The sequence below is a fragment of the Amphiura filiformis genome, chromosome 5 (genome assembly GCF_039555335.1).
Source record: "Amphiura filiformis chromosome 5, Afil_fr2py, whole genome shotgun sequence".
Taxonomy (NCBI): Eukaryota; Metazoa; Echinodermata; class Ophiuroidea; order Amphilepidida; family Amphiuridae; genus Amphiura; species Amphiura filiformis.
Genome location: NC_092632.1, coordinates 65,578,983 through 65,597,432, shown reverse-complemented (window position 1 = coordinate 65,597,432; position 18,450 = coordinate 65,578,983). Strand labels below are relative to the sequence as shown.

Below are 18,450 nucleotides of genomic sequence, written 5' to 3'. Positions count from 1 at the left end.
CTGCAGATCGCAAGGTGTCAAATCTTTCTTTCTCGTGCTTAGGGCTGTTCTTTCCCTCCCTCCATTGGAACTTAGTTGACTCCTGCATTTTTTAAAAATTGAAAAATAATTGAAATGTTATATTAATTGACATAAAGTGAGGGTACTCTGAAAAGGTTGATGTTTAGAGAATAAAGGTGTTGTTTTAGCAGCTGCTGTCTCATATAACAAAGGTGATATTATCCAAGTATTTTATGCCAAAAATAATGATGACGTTGCCTGTGTTATATGAGAAGATTGATGCATGACAGTGGCTAAAAACATTATACAGGGGGAGTATGGATTTCAAAATGATTAACTCTGACCAATTACATTTGAAAAACATACTCCCCCTGTGGATGATATTTCCAAAATCTTCCACAGGGGTAGAGTGGATTTCAACTGAAATAGCCCATTGTTTGCATGACGGACGGATGGACGAAAAGACAGACAGAATTGACTTTGGATTAGTCAACAATATGAAAAGCACATATGGTGTATCGATTTACTAGTACTTACCGTAGGACTCAGAACAGCATCAATGAAATAGGGTTCTGGTGCAGGTTTGGTGATGTCGGAATGTTTACACCAACAATAGAATATGATGATAAGTGCCCCCAAACTAAACACTGCTAGAAAAACTGCAAGGAGCACTATCTGAGAACCTGAAATGAAGCAATAAAAAAACAATTAATAATAGAATATCAGGAACACTACAATAAAATAAAGAATTTGTCTTGATTGAATTCAAGACTTATCTTATGGACAAATAGCTAACATCACTGCAATCATGGAAAAGAATGTTGGCACACTTTGACTGTATTTAAGTGTACCTATGTCCCTCCTCCTTCAATTCAATGTTGGACAAAGTCGCGTTGTCAACAGGTCCACCAGACCCTCTAACATTAAAAGATGGGGGGTGGGGGTGGAGAAGGGTGGATACAAGGTCAGGTCTGTTACGTACTTCAAACACATGACATATTTGTTTTACTCGCATTCATATTATTGGTATGGCATGCATTTGAATTGTTTTGAGCAAAGTGTGCAAACTACTTTTTTTGCTGATTGTAGCAATAAAGTTATGATCAGAAATGAGACGAATATTTGACCTCATTTGTCTATTATGAAAATGTTCAATTACTTAGGTGCACTGATTTCCTTTTGGTATTTTGGGTCAGAAAGCTAATAGTATTATGTGCTTTAGCATTTTCGACAAGCAAGATGCAATATTGGTTAGGTTACTAAATTATATTTTCATCCTGCAGAAAGTAAATTATAAGGAATGTAGTTCTTTTCTTTAGCCCTATCTTTGAATTGCTTTTTAACAACAAACTTGTCTCATTTGCTTGATCAAAAAAAGCCTGATAAAAAGACCCCAGAAGGGGACCCCATTACACAACTTGCATCCAGCATTCAAAATAAGCCCTATCACAGTGCAATTTGCACCCCAAAAGTTCACTTTTTACGATACAACTATAAAAGTATGGTTTGTGCAAAAGTGTGATACCACATTGTACTGACTCTATGTGTTGATTATCTGAGACTGCACTTCAAATTGCTCTGCATCAGATTAAATTGCACCACAACTTTCAAAATGGGGTGCAAAAGTACACCCCATTCGAAGACTGCTTGTATCTATATATAACATACCTGCAGGATTATCACACATATCCAATTGTCTTTCCACAGCTGTACTCTTTCCACCGCTGGTAATTGCTACCACTTCAAACGCAAATGTAGATTGTTTGTTGTTGACCATGGAACAGTTGACGCGTACTCGGACATCAAGATTCTGTGTCTGACTGGCATGTTGCCAGGCTATGACAGGTTTTCCTATTTCGGGGAGTGGACGATAACGTACTTGGTACGTCACAGTCTCATCATACGTTGTGGCGGGTGATTCCCAATATAACTCCGTCTCTGATGCACTAAGTCTCTTTGGATCATGAAATAATGGTTTACTGGGAACTGTTAAATATGCAAAAGAAACGGTTTTATTAGAATGGTACCAACATATTTGTACAAACATCTATTTAATCCAAATATATAAGAGCACTAAAGAATGTTATTGTGAGTATTCGGTTCTTATTACAACACATAGCTGATCTACCTCATCTGTTGCACCCTTGCCATAACTTAAGGTTACGGATGGAGGTTAGAGATTGGATTTGAGTGACTGGTAGACCTGCTATTATTAATATTAAATAAGTGTACTAAAATCTAAAATATCCCCCTTAACATTTAACAAAATCAACACTTCCTTTAAATGAAATTGTTAAAATAAATGTTTTTTTCAGCTATTCTAAATCCATCAATGCTGCTGTGATGGTGGCTTTGGGTAGCCAATCCAGTGTCACACTCTCCCTCCCCACTCTCTCTCTCTAGGCAAAAGTCATTGTTTTGCTCATGGTCTTTGATGCCTAGGCACAAAGGGTTTATAATACTTAAGTATATGCCACTACCCATTAATACACCTGGACAGAAAGAGGCAAGCTGAAGATTAACAGTGAGGCTTATGATTTGAGGATGCTAGTTCTTAAAGGGGAACAATCACATTGAAGGTTTGCAATATCTATGTAATGCTGGGTTGTGGTTATGCCACTGAAGTTTCAATTATTTGCATATGCCATTTGCACAGAGGGTGTAGATAATTAACCCCCTTGTAGCAGAAACTCACACTAGCTCCATTTTCATGATTTTGTGACTAAACCCCCTTTAAGAACTAGCATTCTCATTTTGCAAACCCATCCATTCAAATTTAGTGACAGAATTTCAAGGCTTCTGCATTCTCTAAGCTACTGGTTGATACCTTACAGAGCTTACTTTACATGAGAATCCAGACTTACCTCCACCTGCAGTTCGCCACGGTCCATACTTGGTCCATCCACTTGTGCCATCTGAATTTGAAAACCTCATCCTGACGTCATATTCGGTAAAAAGTTTCAAATTCTTGATTTCGTATTCGTAAATATTTTGTGCCCCTGACTCCCTGGTTACTATATCGGACCTGCACAATAGGACAGAAAACATGGTTAAAAGCCGACAAATGCTCATGCAATTCTATTAAAAAAATCTTTCAATAAACAACTTTCTTCCAGAGCTGACAGCAGTGGGCAGTGTGGACAATCATAGTTCTGCAGGTATAGATCTAGGCTTAGAGAGAAAATGCAATCTCGCAGTGAATCTTGCTTTTTTAATGCCTTTCTTGCTATTAAAAGATTTATTTCTAACCAGAACTGTTTCTGTGCCGGATGTATGCAGAATTCAACAACTATTGCAACTGTATAGGCTTAAGCTTGACCAGATTTTGCAGCTTGAGTTTGCCAAAAAAATTGGGCTGAATTATTTGCAAAGCTCCATTCTGATTGGTGATTAAAATGAAGATATCATGTAATTAACCAATCCGAGGCAATGTTAAATCACCAATGCATAGTTTTTGCATTTGTATTCCACCTTATTCCTTCTAATTCTATTCTCAATATGTATAAACATTGACGGTTTAATCTAATATCATCATGCTAAAATGGTTTTTCAATATCCTATAAATTACTAAACATTGGGCTATTCCCTGTGGGCTATTCCATTTAAAATCCACACTACCCATGTGAAAGATTTTGGAAATATCTACCACAGGGGGAGTATAAATTTCAAATGGAATGAACACATTAGGCAACTTCATTTGAAACTCACATTCCCTCAGTGGAAGATTCAGGTTGAATCTTTCTCAGACGGTGTATGAAATTCAAATGGAGCTGCCTTCATTCTATTTGAAATTTTTACTCCCACAGTGAAAGATATTTCCAAAATCTTCCACAGGGGTAGTGTGGATTTTACATGGAATAGCCCTATCCACACTTACCATTCCCCATCATTATGCTTCCATTGAAATCCATAAGCAGCAATAACTCCTGATGGGTTCGTTGCCTCATCCCATCTAAGTTTTAAAGTACTGTTGGTTTTGTGTGCCAATGTCACTTCAATTTCTTCATCTTCTAATGATGATGGTGCTACAGAGGAGACAAAAGTTCATATAATAAGCTTTAAAACATATTATTAATGGGCTATTCCATTTGATATTCACACTACCCCTGTGGAAGATTTTGGAAATATCTTCCACAGGGGGAGTATGTTTCTCAAATGTATCTAGTCAGGGTTTATCATTGTATTATGGCTTTATCTTCCATAAACTGGAGTGTGGGGGGGGGGGAGAGCTCGGCAGAGAAGTGAAATAAATTTTTTATAAGTTACACTATACTGAACTAAAATTCTGAAACAAACAACTTCGCAAAATTTACAAAAACCTCAAAATCACAAACAATTCTATGCACAAAAATAATAACAGCATTTGATTCATTTACAGTCAAAACTTTTCTGAGTAGTATACAAAAGAGTTTGCCGCAACCTAAAGGAATATTTTGTGATTCTAGCATCCTATTTTATAGTATGTTTGGGTAGATATCCGCAAAAAAGGTTATTCCCAAAATTTAAGATGATTTAAATTTTGTGTTTGCGAGTTATGCATGATTATGTATTAATATTATTGATACATAGGCCACTGTTCTGTAATTTTGTTCTTAACATAAATATAAATTTGACAATATTTTTGCTAAGCGAAATATGCAAGGATTTTTTTTTGCACATTTACATTATGTACCCAGAAGTTTCCGGTGGTATTAAAAAAATTTTTGGAGAAAAGTGGGGGATTAGGCTTTGGTCATGAAATGCCCCTTTAAAAGAAATTGAATTCAAACAGTGACAATCCTCACATAAAGTTTACATGTTTTCTACTTGACTCAAGTTTCTGATGATTCAAGACCATGAACTTGTAACGTGACAAAAATGTAAATGAAAAGCAACCCTGGCAAAAAAGCACCCCTCTACAAAAAAAAACACCCTAAGGCAGCTGAGCTAATGGTACCAACTGATTTGTCAGTTAGGCATGAACAAACTAAATTTAGACTCCCATCACCGAATTGAACCATTTCCTGAATGACTACTTTCCAACAACCTCATCTCCAAAGCAAAATCCAACTTCACATGAATGTTCCTACAATATTACCCCTTTATTTATTTAATGACATCTTTAACGAGGCTGTTTTCAACAGTGGGCCCCAGGTCATGATGGATCTGGGACTGAGACTAAAATGCTAATAGCATCTAAATAATAAGGCTATAAAAATAATCAGCCAAGCTGCTCTATATATTTTCAAAGTTTTAAATGAATTGGCACCAATATCTCACAAGTATCACTATGATCCACAACATGCTCATCTATCAGAGGCAAAGTTCTTTAACCCCAATACATATGCATATTCATTGAATGACCTATATACATTTCAAAAACTCATACTCCGCAACTTGAGGTCAAATTTTGCACTATGATTGTTTAATTGAGGTTATTGAACTATGTCATTGGGAAGAGACCATTGTGGTTCATAGTGATATGCAAGAGGTGTAATAAATTAAATACTAAATGGCTTTTATTGGGGAAATCAGAGCAACTATTTCCCCCTTGGTACCGGCTACCAGCTATTTACAACAACAAATCAGTCCTTACCAGAACCTCTGGAGACCAATTTGACCTATATCTCTGTTAACAACATAAGGCAAGTATACTATGCATTATGGTTACCTAATGTGTACATTACTACAAGTTACATAAACACATTACTGTTATGTGAATTAGTTTCCTCTAATGCCGTAAAAGTGGAAATTTTTGCGCAATTAGTTTTTCATATTTTGCCAATTTTAAACTGTTTCCCTTGCTTTTAAATTTGCAATTCTTAGTTTCCTTCCATTGGTCTATACACAAAAAGGAACATATTCGCACTTGTTATTTTCACAGTAGTAGCTTGGAAGAGCGAAAATAAATGTACCGCAAAATTGAACAACAAAATAAGTCAGCAATTGCCACACACAATTATCTGTAAGAATCCAATAAATCCTGTTTATAGCAAATTCTCTACAAATTACACTAAAACTTTGAAGTAAACATTGCCCTCTTTCAAATTCCCAATTGTATACAATTTTCATCATCAAACTCTACATTCATGGTTCAATGCGAATTTCTTTATTCCATAATTAGGGCTTACCCTCTTTCCTGGAAAGGTGCATAAGAAGGGCCTTTGACATTGCAAGGGGAAATGCAAGCTTAAGATTGCAGGCATTTGATGGGACATGATGTGTGACCTTGTGGCCTTCCATATATCATAAGATATATCAACAGCCAGACATCTTACAAGTTTTGGCAAAGTTACAACTAAACAAGGAAAATTATGCTATTCTTTTCCTTTTCGCCACATGTTATCAATTATGTTTAGTAGGGTAAGTTAAAGTTTGTCTGCCTTTGTCTGTTTTTGTGTCTGCAGAGAGAATGACATCACATAATTTGATCTAAGAGTTGGTTTTTAAATATTTTTTGTTCTATTACAGTGTGCTCTAATTTTCAACTCCAAATCTGTCATTTCAGAAACTTGGCACACAAATTCATGAAAGTATGTATTTGCCATTCACAGCCATAAAATTCAAATCTCCTGAGTATGTTAGGTGGCCTTCCATAACATTACCACTATTATAGGTACTTCAAGTAATTCTTGGCTAAGGAGAAACACTTGGCATGCTTGTAGCTCTGCAATAAAAACATGTGCATACAACACAGTCCAGAAGAACGCATACACTGCATACACATTTGGCACGCTACATGTACGCAACAGGTACGTTCCACTGCAGTATTTTCTTTCTGAACCTTGTGATCTTTCTTCTTAAACATCAACAGTAACATTAATTATGTATATGATCACAATTTTGTGTCTTTGTTTTACAGAGTTGCTACTTGGTGTTGACAACATTTTCTGCAAAATATGGAAAAATCCTGAAAACACACCTTTCCTTATTCTTTTGCACAGGAAGGGTAGAGCAAAAATTTCCTGAAATCTGTCCATTTTCTTTCTTGAAAATGTCTTGAAATCAGAAAATTTCATGAAAAGTGGCTTGTGAGTCTGTGCACTTACGTTTAGTTTCATCCTCAATTGTAACGGTAGCATTAGGTCCTCCTCCTAAGGCAGTGTGTGCGTTCACATATACTGTATACTTGTCGAATCTCTCAAGTTCTGAAAATAAATAAAACAAAAAATGCTGAAGTTTCCACCTCCTGTTCAAATATATCTTTGATTAGTGATGATAGTCTCCTCTTAGCACTAACCAGGACAAAATTAAGATAAACTATCGTATGTACTTTTGGCCCTTGAACATGGATAAAGCCTTTTAGGTGTAGACTTTATATTGAAGAGGTTGCTTCATCCATGTTCAAGGGCCAAAAGTACATGTAGGAAACACCTCATATTTACTTTTGGCCCTTGAAAATGGATAAAGCCTTGTAGATGTAGACTTTATATTGAATGGTTTGCTTCATCCATGTTCAAGGGCAAAAAGTACATGTGAGGTTTTTCCCGCCCAGTGACACTATGTATCTGCTGCTACTATTTGTTTTCTCAAAATCTTAAAGAAGATGTATTTCAAACTTGCTTCATACTTACTTCTTAGTTTAAATGCCATTTTTATGTGTCGAGGAACCGCCACGGCCCCTTCAGACATATAGTAAACAGAATAACCTATTATCTCTCCGTGCTGACTCTCTTCCGGCACATCCTGTAGACACACAAATCAAAACAAAATAATATAAACCATTAACTTCCAAATTTTTCTAACCTCATCCTTTTCATAGCATAGTTTAGGCATACCTGCACATATTTATTTAAGAGTGATCCTGCCTGCCACCTTAAGGGTTAGGAATAAAAATTTGCATCAGAGCTTAGATAGCTGTACTTTGGTTCACCGCTGGTCGTAGTATAGAATTGTGATCGTTAAGTTAACCATGTATACATGCATGTGCATAGGAGCAGTTTTTGACAACACTTGCGGCGCAAGCACGGAAAAACGTTGCTGTCACTACTGAAAATGAGGGGAACCAACGAATATGACGAGCGATTGCAATCACTGTCACAGACTTGGCTAATGCACAGTAAGATCATATTAAATACAATCAGGACCTCACTTCTGCCAACTCATTCCTTGTCAGAAATAACAATTAATAAATAATTAGTGTTCTGGATCATTCAATATCAAAATGGGCTATTCCATTTAAAATCCACACCAACCCAGTGGAAGATTTTGGAAATATCTTCCACAGAGGGAGTATGAATTTCAAATGGAATTAACACATTAGCAGCTCCATTTGAAACTCACTCTCCCTCGGGGGAAGATTCACATTGAATCTTACTCAGAGGGTGTGTGAAATTCAAATGGAGCTGTCTAATGCACCCATTCCATTTAAAATTCATACTCCCCCTGCAGAAGATATTTTTCCACAGGAGTAGTGTGGATTTTAAATGGAATATCCCATTCTGATTGGCTGACTAATCAATCAACGTCTCACTGTCTGCTACAAATCAAAGGACATTCTTTATGTAAAACATCAAACTGAAGTCATAACTTACAACACTTAAAGGCAAAGAAAATGATAGCAGCATCTCATGATTCTTACCTCCCATGTAAGAGATACATCTCTCAAAAAAGCACTCTCTGGTAATGTTTCAGAATTACTTATCAGATTCCGTACAGTATCGCCTGGAGCTGAAATGAGTCAAATGCATCAAAGTGACATGATGTTAGCTCTTTGTATATCGATGTTCTAACTGACAAGGATGATGAGTGTACCCATCTACATAAAACATATCGAAAAACCTTGTATGTACTTTTGGCCCTTGAACATGGATAAAGCCTGGTAGGTGTAGACTTTATATTGAAGAGGTTGCTTCATCCATGTTCAAGGGCCAAAAGTACATGCAGAAAACAGTTCATATTTACTTTTGGCCCTCGAACATGGATAAAGCCTTGTAGGTGTAGATTTTAGATTGAATGGTTAGCTTCATCCATGTTCAGGGGCAAAAAGTACATATGAGGTTTTTCCCGCCCAGTGATGATATGGCAAAAAACACTTCATATGCCGCAACACCTTCAATAACAAATTGTTACATCAAAAAAAAAATTGGGTAATGGTGAATCCAACGGACAAGGACACAAACACATCAAGGATAAAAAAAAGATGAAAGAGGATACCTAGAACATATGAACTGGAGAGAAAAATAAATAATAAATGTAGATATTTATATAGCGTATGAACTTATGAACTGGAGTGAAAAAGAGCAAGGTATACTAACTTGGCGTGGGGAAAGAAGTCAAATACATACTAGATGGTATGCAAAGGTGGACAAATAATAATAACATAATGTACCCTAAGTAGGTAAAGTTTGATTGAGGGCACGGTGCGTGGGTTCGATTCCCCATCCCACCACCGTGTTGCGCCCTTTGGCAAGGCGCTTTTTGCCTCGCTTGCCTCACCCCACCCAGGTGCAATGGGAAGCTGTCAGGGGTAGTCACAGTCATTGTACTGATGGACCCTGCGCCACTTGTAGGCTGCAAACGTGGTTCCGACATATTCTAATGATGGCGGAATAAATGTAAAGCGCTTTGAGGCTGTTTACGGCATAAAGCGCTATATAAATATCTACATTATTTTGTCATTTTTTTTTACTTCTATGCCTACATTTGTTGTTTTGTCATCCCCCACAATACCGACTAGTCACGGAGCAAGGTATACCAAGTCAAGTTGGTATACCTTGCTCTTTATCTCTCCAGTTGCTGCATCAAGTTTTTAATGCAGCCTTTTAAATGCAATGCATAATCCACACCACCCCTGTTAAAGATTTAGCTCAAGTCTTCCACAGAGGGAGTATGAGTTTCGAATAGAATAGACAGTTGGGGAACTTCTATTTGAAATACTCACTGCAGTTGTGGAAGATAAAGCCATAATACAGGGGGAATATGGGTTTCAGAAACTCTGACCAATTACATTTGAAAAACATACTCCCCCTGTGGCAGATATTTCACAAATCTTCCACAGGGGTAGTGTGGATTTCAAATGGAATAGCCCATTTCATGTGATAACTGTCTGCATATCATTCCCCGGCTATCATTCATATCGTGTGGACGGTGTGGTAAGAAGTGTGATTCAGTTTATCATAGATGGTTGCCCTTATGTTTCATCACTTTTCTATCAAAAATCCCCCTCCAAATAAATTGTTTGACAGAACTTCTCTTGAGGCGCCACATCAAAAAACAAGACTTGGTTGAAATGTGACCAGTTCAGTTAGAAAATCTTGACAACTCTGCATCTTAAAAGCCAACGGCTGTCGGACAACCAACCCTCAAACTATAGGACATAATATTTCTGCTGCTGTTGGCTTTGCCAGAGTACCCAACACATAAGCAAGTAACAAATGAGTTCACTGAACTGCTATGATATTATTTGATTTATTTTCAACACATTATTCACGCTTTTTTGCCTCTATATAATATTGATTGATTTAGCAATAACTGTTAGCGCAATACAAACACAACTTCCATTATCATTCCTTGTCACTGATCTACTGAAATATGCTTAAATATTACAAAGGGAGTTATTGACAGTTTTGATCTGTTCACAAGGAAAAACTTGCTATCAAAATCAATGTAATAGTGAACAGAACTGAACACATTTACATACATACATACATACATGAGAGCTTTTGTTACACGCCATTTCAAAAGATCACAGCGTGAAAAACCAAAACATATGCAAAATATATACAAGAAACAATTGAAAAACAAAAGAAAAATGAAGCAAGCAAAATTATGTTTATGGAAACAGGTGGGTTTTGAGGCCTTTTTAAAGGCAGAGACTGTTTCAGAACTTCGCACAGATGACGGTAAATTGTTCCAGATCAGAGGTGCATTGTAGGTAAATGCCTTATCGGCAGCGGATTGAAAAGTCCAACTGCGTATGATCGGCACATTCAAACGAGTGCGATCTGAGGCGGATCTAAGGCCCTCGCGAGGATTCTTAAGTTCCAGACATGATGACAGGTATTCTGGTCCAATGCCGGCAAGGCATTTAAAAACATACAGCATGGCTTTGAATGTTATTCTATCCTCTACAGACAACCAGTGGAGCTGATGTAAAAGCGGCGATACATGGTCCCTTTTCTTCGCACAAAAGATGATTTTAGCAGCCCAGTTTTGGAGGGTCTGAAGGCGAGCGATATAAGTAGTGTTGGCACCCATGAGGAGAACATTGCCATAATCAAGCCTGGATAAGATAAGTGAGCGGATAATGTCATTACTAGTATCAAAGTCCAAGAATCGGCTAATGCGAGAGATATTGCGAAGGTGGAATGAAACACTGCGTGTGAGTGAAGAAATTTGGGTACGCGTAGTCATGCAGTTATCGAAGATAACACCAAGATTTCGGACTGTTTCAGATGGTTCAATGGCCTCATTTCCAATTTGGAGTGTGACAGCAGGCATCTGGTTCTTAACATGAGATGAAGCGGCGATGAAGAATTCAGTCTTCTCACGATTGAGTTGAAGCATATTGCACGTCATCCATGATTGAATGTCACTTTGGTTGATTGGTTGTCATTTATTCAAATAATGATTTTAAAATCTTTTGAAGTGCATTTCACTGTAAGTTACCAAGGCAAAAACAGTTTGTCTCTGAGCTTGCAAAGATTTTACAATCCAATGCGGAATGCATTCCCTAAAGCTCAAAATTTTCTGCTTCATAATGTCAAATTCTGCTTTCTTCTGCTTTGTAAATATTGCAATTTTATAAATTTTCACTTTTTTTTTGCAAAATGCTAAATTTTATGATTTTTACCTACTGTGGAGTGTATTGCATAGCAAAACATTGCTTATTATGTTACATTTAGAAGCTAATTTTAATATTTATATAATTTTGTTCATCATTTTCTTTTTTGTGTGTGTTTTTTTGTATGTTTTTTATTCTCTTTTTCTCAAAACTGCGTTTTTCGATTTTCCTCGCAATTCCGTGAATTTCAAGAACCTCAGGCTTTAGCGTTCCCTTTTCCCCAAATCAAAATAAGCTCAAGATGCTTCAAAACTTTTAAAAAGTAAATTTTTTACACATATAATGGAATATTTTCACTAATTTAAAGTATTAATCCAACAATTCTTCCAACAAATGCTTTTCAAACATATTTTGACTGATATTTGGCCCGATAAACATTGCAGTAAAGGCCATAATGCGATTGAAGATGAAGGTTTGTTTGTTTTACAGTTCAATTCTGTTTATGCCATGTCTGAATTATGAAAATAAATCAATCTAAGAGGCACCTCCGGGCGGCGACTTATTGGAAATATGAACCTGTGGAAAGTATTTTCTGTTAGAGATTTCTCTTATTAATCTTCAGAAATGCAGAGAGATAATCTAGATAGAAGTGACACCAACCTGTCATGACTTATTTACAATGAAAAAAAACCCCATTCGATTGCTCAGTGCCAGAATTGGGTAAGTACATTAGCTGCCATGTGTTTCTGCCATGTATAGATGAGTACAATATACTGTGTGTAAATTGCTAAATATTCACAGGGCAGCTATTGCAATTACCCACTTCTGGCACTGAGCAGCCATTTTCACTCTTTCTGGCAGTCAAAGAGGTTAACTCTACATGTACACTTTGCTTGGTAGTGACATCAGTATGTGCCGACCAACCTCCCTAGTACATGTGTGTATACACTTTACAGGATTAGATTAGTACGCACATGATTTGATAGTATGGGACGCAAAATATGCACCTACGTCACTAACAAATCAAGATGATACAAGAGTTTGGATCTGGACCAGTGGTGTAGCTAGGGGGGTGCCTTTATATACTAGTTAAAAAAATATTTGGGTCAACCAATTCAAAAATGTGTGTGTACTGCATATTGAATGATTATTATTGTTACAAAAATGTGTGTTGGAAATGTTTTTGATCACTACCCCCCCCACACACACACCTTTTACCCACCCACCCCCCACCCCAAGCGCGCTGAGTGAAAAAATTGAGTCAATAAATATTTTTACAACTTTGAGGCAACATTCTGTATCCTTGCCTTGGGCGCCACCACCCTAGCTATGTCTCTTACAATTTTTCATATTGATCTATCCTCTCTTTTCACAAGATATTTTTCTTTGTAACTTTCACTTTTTCTGACTCACCCTGTACAAAGAGCAGCCATTTCACTTGACGCAAAATATTCCTTGTTGTGTTCTTGGTTTGGAAAGTATACATCATCAACTGATTTAATAAATAGCTGTATAGTCTGAGTTTCATTTTGCCTCAGTTGACAACCATTGATTATTGGCAATATGTGTACAAGTTAGGCATGACAGACCTGTAGGCTTCATTGATTCAGATTTCAGTTTCTGGAAAACCCTTTTATCACGGTTTCCAACTACAGGTGAAAAGGCCACTTGTCGTTGCGCTTTTAGGGAAGGCATTCTCAAAAGACACAACTTGAGAGTGGAATTTATTGTATTATATGGTCCATATAAAGAACGCAACACAAGTCTATATATGAATTTCACTTGAGTATATTTTTTCAAATGCTGTTGCCTTGTCAACTTGATGGAAACGATGACACCTGCAGTACATAGAATCATTTACTATAAGTAGATAAGCCAAAAGGCAATATGGTCTTAAATCTAATATGAAATATTTATAAGATAAAATGGTACTCTAATACACGTCTATATTCCATCCACAGAAATCTGCTTAAGCCAGCTTACAGTTTATAGTCATTTATCTTTACATAAGGCAAATTATTCCTTTTAAAATCAACATACTAAAAAGGAGAAGAGCGAATTTAATTCAAGATGTTACCAAAATAACATCTTAAAGGTCAGGTCTATTGCAAAAACAAGTTTATCTCTATTCAAGAGAATAATTATTACATTACAAGTTGACACTCGTTGCAATTTTTTTATGCGTATTTCTCCTGAAAAAGGAGAAATTGTGTGGGTAAAGTTCAGCCTCGTATGTGTTCTTCCCCCGTTTGAAGCGTATGTGTTCTTCCCCCATTTGGCTGATGACGTAGGTAAATGAAACCACACTATATCATGCTCTCATTTACTTGTGTGACAAGTTTGACATTAGCAACAATAAGTTGTACTATTATTTACTATAACAATGCTGCATAACAATATGCAGACTATTGTTCTCATTTCGAAACAAAGCCCACCAGTATTGTTACTATGCATTTGCTTTGTAATATTTCATCCAACTGATATCCACATGACTTTGTGGACGTTTATATGCTAGTCTCAGATGATCATGATGAAATTCTATAAGCTCAAATTATTTATTTATTTTTTAGGCCTAATATTTCTCATGATATTGATATCACAATTTACTAAAAAAAAGAAGCGGCTGATTTTGTTTAAAAACCATTAAATTTGTAATACTTAATTTAAAGGGTTTTTTCTGTGAATAAAAACAGTATACGTTCTGTCCATTGAGAGCATTTATAGTCCCTTTTCTCAAAGCGGGCACATCTCATTTCATGACGCGTCACCTTTTTTCTAGGCCAAATCTGTCTTGTTCAAGTAACTCACCGCTTAAGTTGGTTTTTGCGGAATATCAATTTTAAACGTCTTATTTTCTCAAATATTCATTGTCTTTATAATATTAGCTTGCCAATGATATGATGTTGTTTTTGCAATAGACCTGCCCTTTAAAAAGCAACTCAAATTTAAAATGCAAATTGAGCATTAGTAGTACCAAACTATGAATGCTGAAGTATTAAGATTAAATACTAAATTATAAATCCACACAATTTTTTTGAGAATGCAATTACATTACAATCATGTACTATTCCATGGTAAATGATAATGGGATCTGTTATGATGTAGAGTAGCAATAACAAGCTTATCCCTTTCAGCATCACACTTTAATCACTCTAAATTTTTGATAATTGAAAGAGGCTCATCCTAAACAGAACCTCAGGCCCTAAACAAGAGCCAGGTAACAGCATAGCTATCAGGGGTTACTTCATAACAAACAAACAAGTTAACCCCTGGTTGTTCAACGTTTCTATTTTCAAAAACAGGATGTGATGGATGCATTGATAGATATGAATACTAGCTGCTTCTTTGATTACATTAAAACTATTCTACGTCAATTTACTCTTATATCGCTGTTGCGAGATCAATTTCATGAAACCTGGCTGTATCTTGTAACCGGATGCTATATCAAAGCTATATTTCTCTCCTTAGTAATACTGCCGCTACTCATAGAAACAATGTGTACCGATAAATAGTCTGGGATGTGTGCATCGCTAGTCAATACCATAGCTATACAAGTGGAGTGTACAGAGGGGACGTCATATAGCAACTCATTTGAACAGTTTCTATAACCTTCCACATGATACTGCCCCTTTTTGTCTACTTCTTGATATTCAAACCAATTTGAAGATTTTGATAAACAGGGGAGACAAAAACTGACATTTACGCAAAATGAAGAGGAGAACTTTGCATGATGATAGCAAGGTTTTCAAGGAATATGTCCTTGGTTAACTTTAACCTTCAGCAATGTAATTGTGATGAAAGGTTGACAACTTATTCGAACTGATAGACAGTTAATTTAACTGAAGCCCAACTATACATGTAGCAACCTTGGAAACTTGGATAGCAAAGCTTATTTTTTTATTTGCTTTTGGTCACTTTGCGAAATGAGTTACCAGCTGAATGAAGTACCGTAAAAACTCGATAGTTAGCATATGTGCTTACTATCAAGCACTTTTAAAACATGCAAACATGAACTGCCCTATCCACAAAAGTGTAAAGGGTGTAAAGAGCAAATCATCGATACACATAGTTACATACGAACAAGCAAACCTGCAAATTTGTGTCTCAACCCCATTAGCTCAGTTGGTAAAGCCCTGATGCTTTGGTACAATATCATGTTTTTACGGTATAGTTTCTTTGTGAGCATATTCTTTTATATCACAAGAAGCAACTATACTTTCCTCACCTTGTAATAGGTGAAACTCATAACAACGAGGATTGAATTATTAAGCAGTTCAGCGCAGCAACTACGCATAGTGTGCTATTTTGTATTCCACAATTGACGCGTGCTTTTGTAAATGTATACAAGTGTAAGTTGGGACTTCATTGAGGCACGCAGTTACTTGTCCAGGGGTTATTGGAGAAAAGTGGCTGAACACTGATTTTACCTACAATGACCACCTGGACACTACCGGTCATCTAACAGCATTTCTGATTGGTTGATAACTTAAAATGCTCATTGAAATTGCCAATTATGACTTTAAACTATTTATGGTCAAACTTGCAATTGCAGATGACCCTCCTTGATTGGTTCAAAATTGGACACAATATTCATTTTGGCCAATCGGCAGGAAGTTCTCATGGGGTTAAGCAGGAGTAAGCTACTCACCATCTTGTTCCGTGTATTCTGTTAAATTCCTCCATTCACTCTTCTGACTGTTTATCGCATAACAGAGAATTGCCAGCTTGTAGCTTGTGTCTGGGGATAATCCGGTTAACTCATATTCGGTGGCGAAATCAACTGTCACCTGAAATTAGGAAACATGCATGCTAAATATTTCCGAGGACATAACTGTTTTCCTTCAAACAATAATATACCATTAGAGACTATCACTCTACACAATATGGAACAATATGTGAGGTACTAAATTGTTCACCTACTTAGCAAACTGTAAAGTGTGCTGAGGCTTGTGGATCAACGTCTAGGCGCTGTGCCTGTACGTAGCGCACTATAAATCATTGCACCTTTTTTTAAATTTTCATATCTTTCACATGAAGTAAGTCCCACTACTTCTTTTATCTATGATCAATGAATTTGTGATCTACGTACGGTCAAATAAGCCCCTGTTACACACAATTCGCTATATGTGTGTCTATGATTGATGCGTTTTCATAAGCGCACAAACCCCCCTCCCCCACCCACACACCCCCACACACAAACATGTTTGTAAAGGACTTACATTTGTTGATACATTTGCTGGATTGGTCAGATTATTAGCATATCTAATTAAGTATTGCAACCTATAATAAGTACTCGGATCATGCCCTTCAGGGATCCAGTCATTCGGGACCTCCCAAGACATCTTCATCGAAGTGCTGGTTTTAGTTGTCACTCTAAAATTCTCCACTTGTGACGGCTTCAGATCTGAAAAAGAATCGTAACTTTTGTTAGAGAACATTCAAGTATACTTTAAGAGAACATAGATTTAGTGAATCATGCAGTTGATGAGCTAATTAGCAGGCAACGGGTGTCATTTTACCCTCTAATGTTGTCAAAACTGATGAAAATATAGAGGCCGGCCACGCAACACTTTTATCTGGAGGCAATGTGCACAGTTATCACATATAATTTTGTGTGGTCGGCCACACAACACTTTTATCTGGAAGTAATGTGCACAGTTATCACATATAATTTCATTAACAAACAAGTAAACTACTTGCCTTTATCAATAACTATTTTATTTATTACCATAATTACATATATTATATTTTTTTAATACCAATACATCACAAGAAATGGCTGGAGGGACAAAAAGGCCTGTTAAGTGAAACGAATGTGTCTTTTAAACTTTTTGGTAATTGTTCTTTAATTAACACAGTTCCAAAGAACAGGACAACAGGTTCTGGTTGGCTTATTCCAGTTGAAATCCATACACCCCCTTATTCTTCCAAACAAGGGGTGTAGATTTCAAATGGAGTCACTCATTCAGGTAACTGCATTTTGAATTTCACACTACCAGTGTGTCATGTCTTCAATAGGGGTTGTGTGGTGGATTTCAACTGGAATAGTCCACTGCATGGTGAGATTAAGTTTCATCAGCACTATGAACCATGTAATGACCTCATCCCAATGGCATAGTTCAATAACCTCAATTAAACAATCACGGTGCAAAATTTGACCTCAAGTTGCAGAGTATGAGTTTTTGTACCCAAATTGTCAAAGGTCATTCAATGAATGTGCAAATGTATTAGGGTTAAAGAACTGTGCCCTGATATATGAGCATGTTGTGGATCCTAGTACAAGATAATAATCCAATATTTTATGTAATTGCTATTCAACTGGTGGCTTACTTTGGAACATGTGATACGTAATTTCCCGATACGGTGATTTGCCCAATGCGTTGCTCTGCCGAACACGCACATAGATATCCTCGCCAACTTCACCCTCATCATCAACGAAGCAAGTCTTAGACTTACTGTCTTTGGAGTACTGTGGTAAGTCATGCTGTGTACACTCCTGCCACACACTGCAAAGAAAACAAATTAATATTGTAACTGCTTCAAACCACAAAATACCCTAAAACTTATGTTGCATTGGATTTTTGAAAGGAAGATACAATATTACATCTAATATTTATTACGATCAATACTATACTTTTTTTCGCCAGCTAAGAGCTGGCTATCTAATTCGGAGATCATCTTTGTTTGCTAAAGAGATTACGGGTAATAGCATTGGTTTGAATTAATTTGCGGGACTTTTTATGGTG

The 18,450-nt window shown here is 36.6% G+C and overlaps 1 protein-coding gene across 1 annotated transcript in view; it reads right to left on the bottom strand.

Annotated features, from left to right (window-relative positions):
- Positions 1-18,450, bottom strand: part of LOC140152337 (uncharacterized) — an 85,303-nt gene that overhangs the window by 5,050 nt on the left and 61,803 nt on the right. The window contains 11 exon segments of the mRNA XM_072174641.1: positions 2-82; positions 538-683; positions 1,669-1,986; positions 2,865-3,025; positions 3,878-4,025; positions 7,029-7,127; positions 7,554-7,665; positions 8,561-8,649; positions 16,353-16,491; positions 16,924-17,108; positions 18,035-18,210. Coding sequence (XP_072030742.1) covers positions 2-82; positions 538-683; positions 1,669-1,986; positions 2,865-3,025; positions 3,878-4,025; positions 7,029-7,127; positions 7,554-7,665; positions 8,561-8,649; positions 16,353-16,491; positions 16,924-17,108; positions 18,035-18,210 — 1,654 coding nt within the window.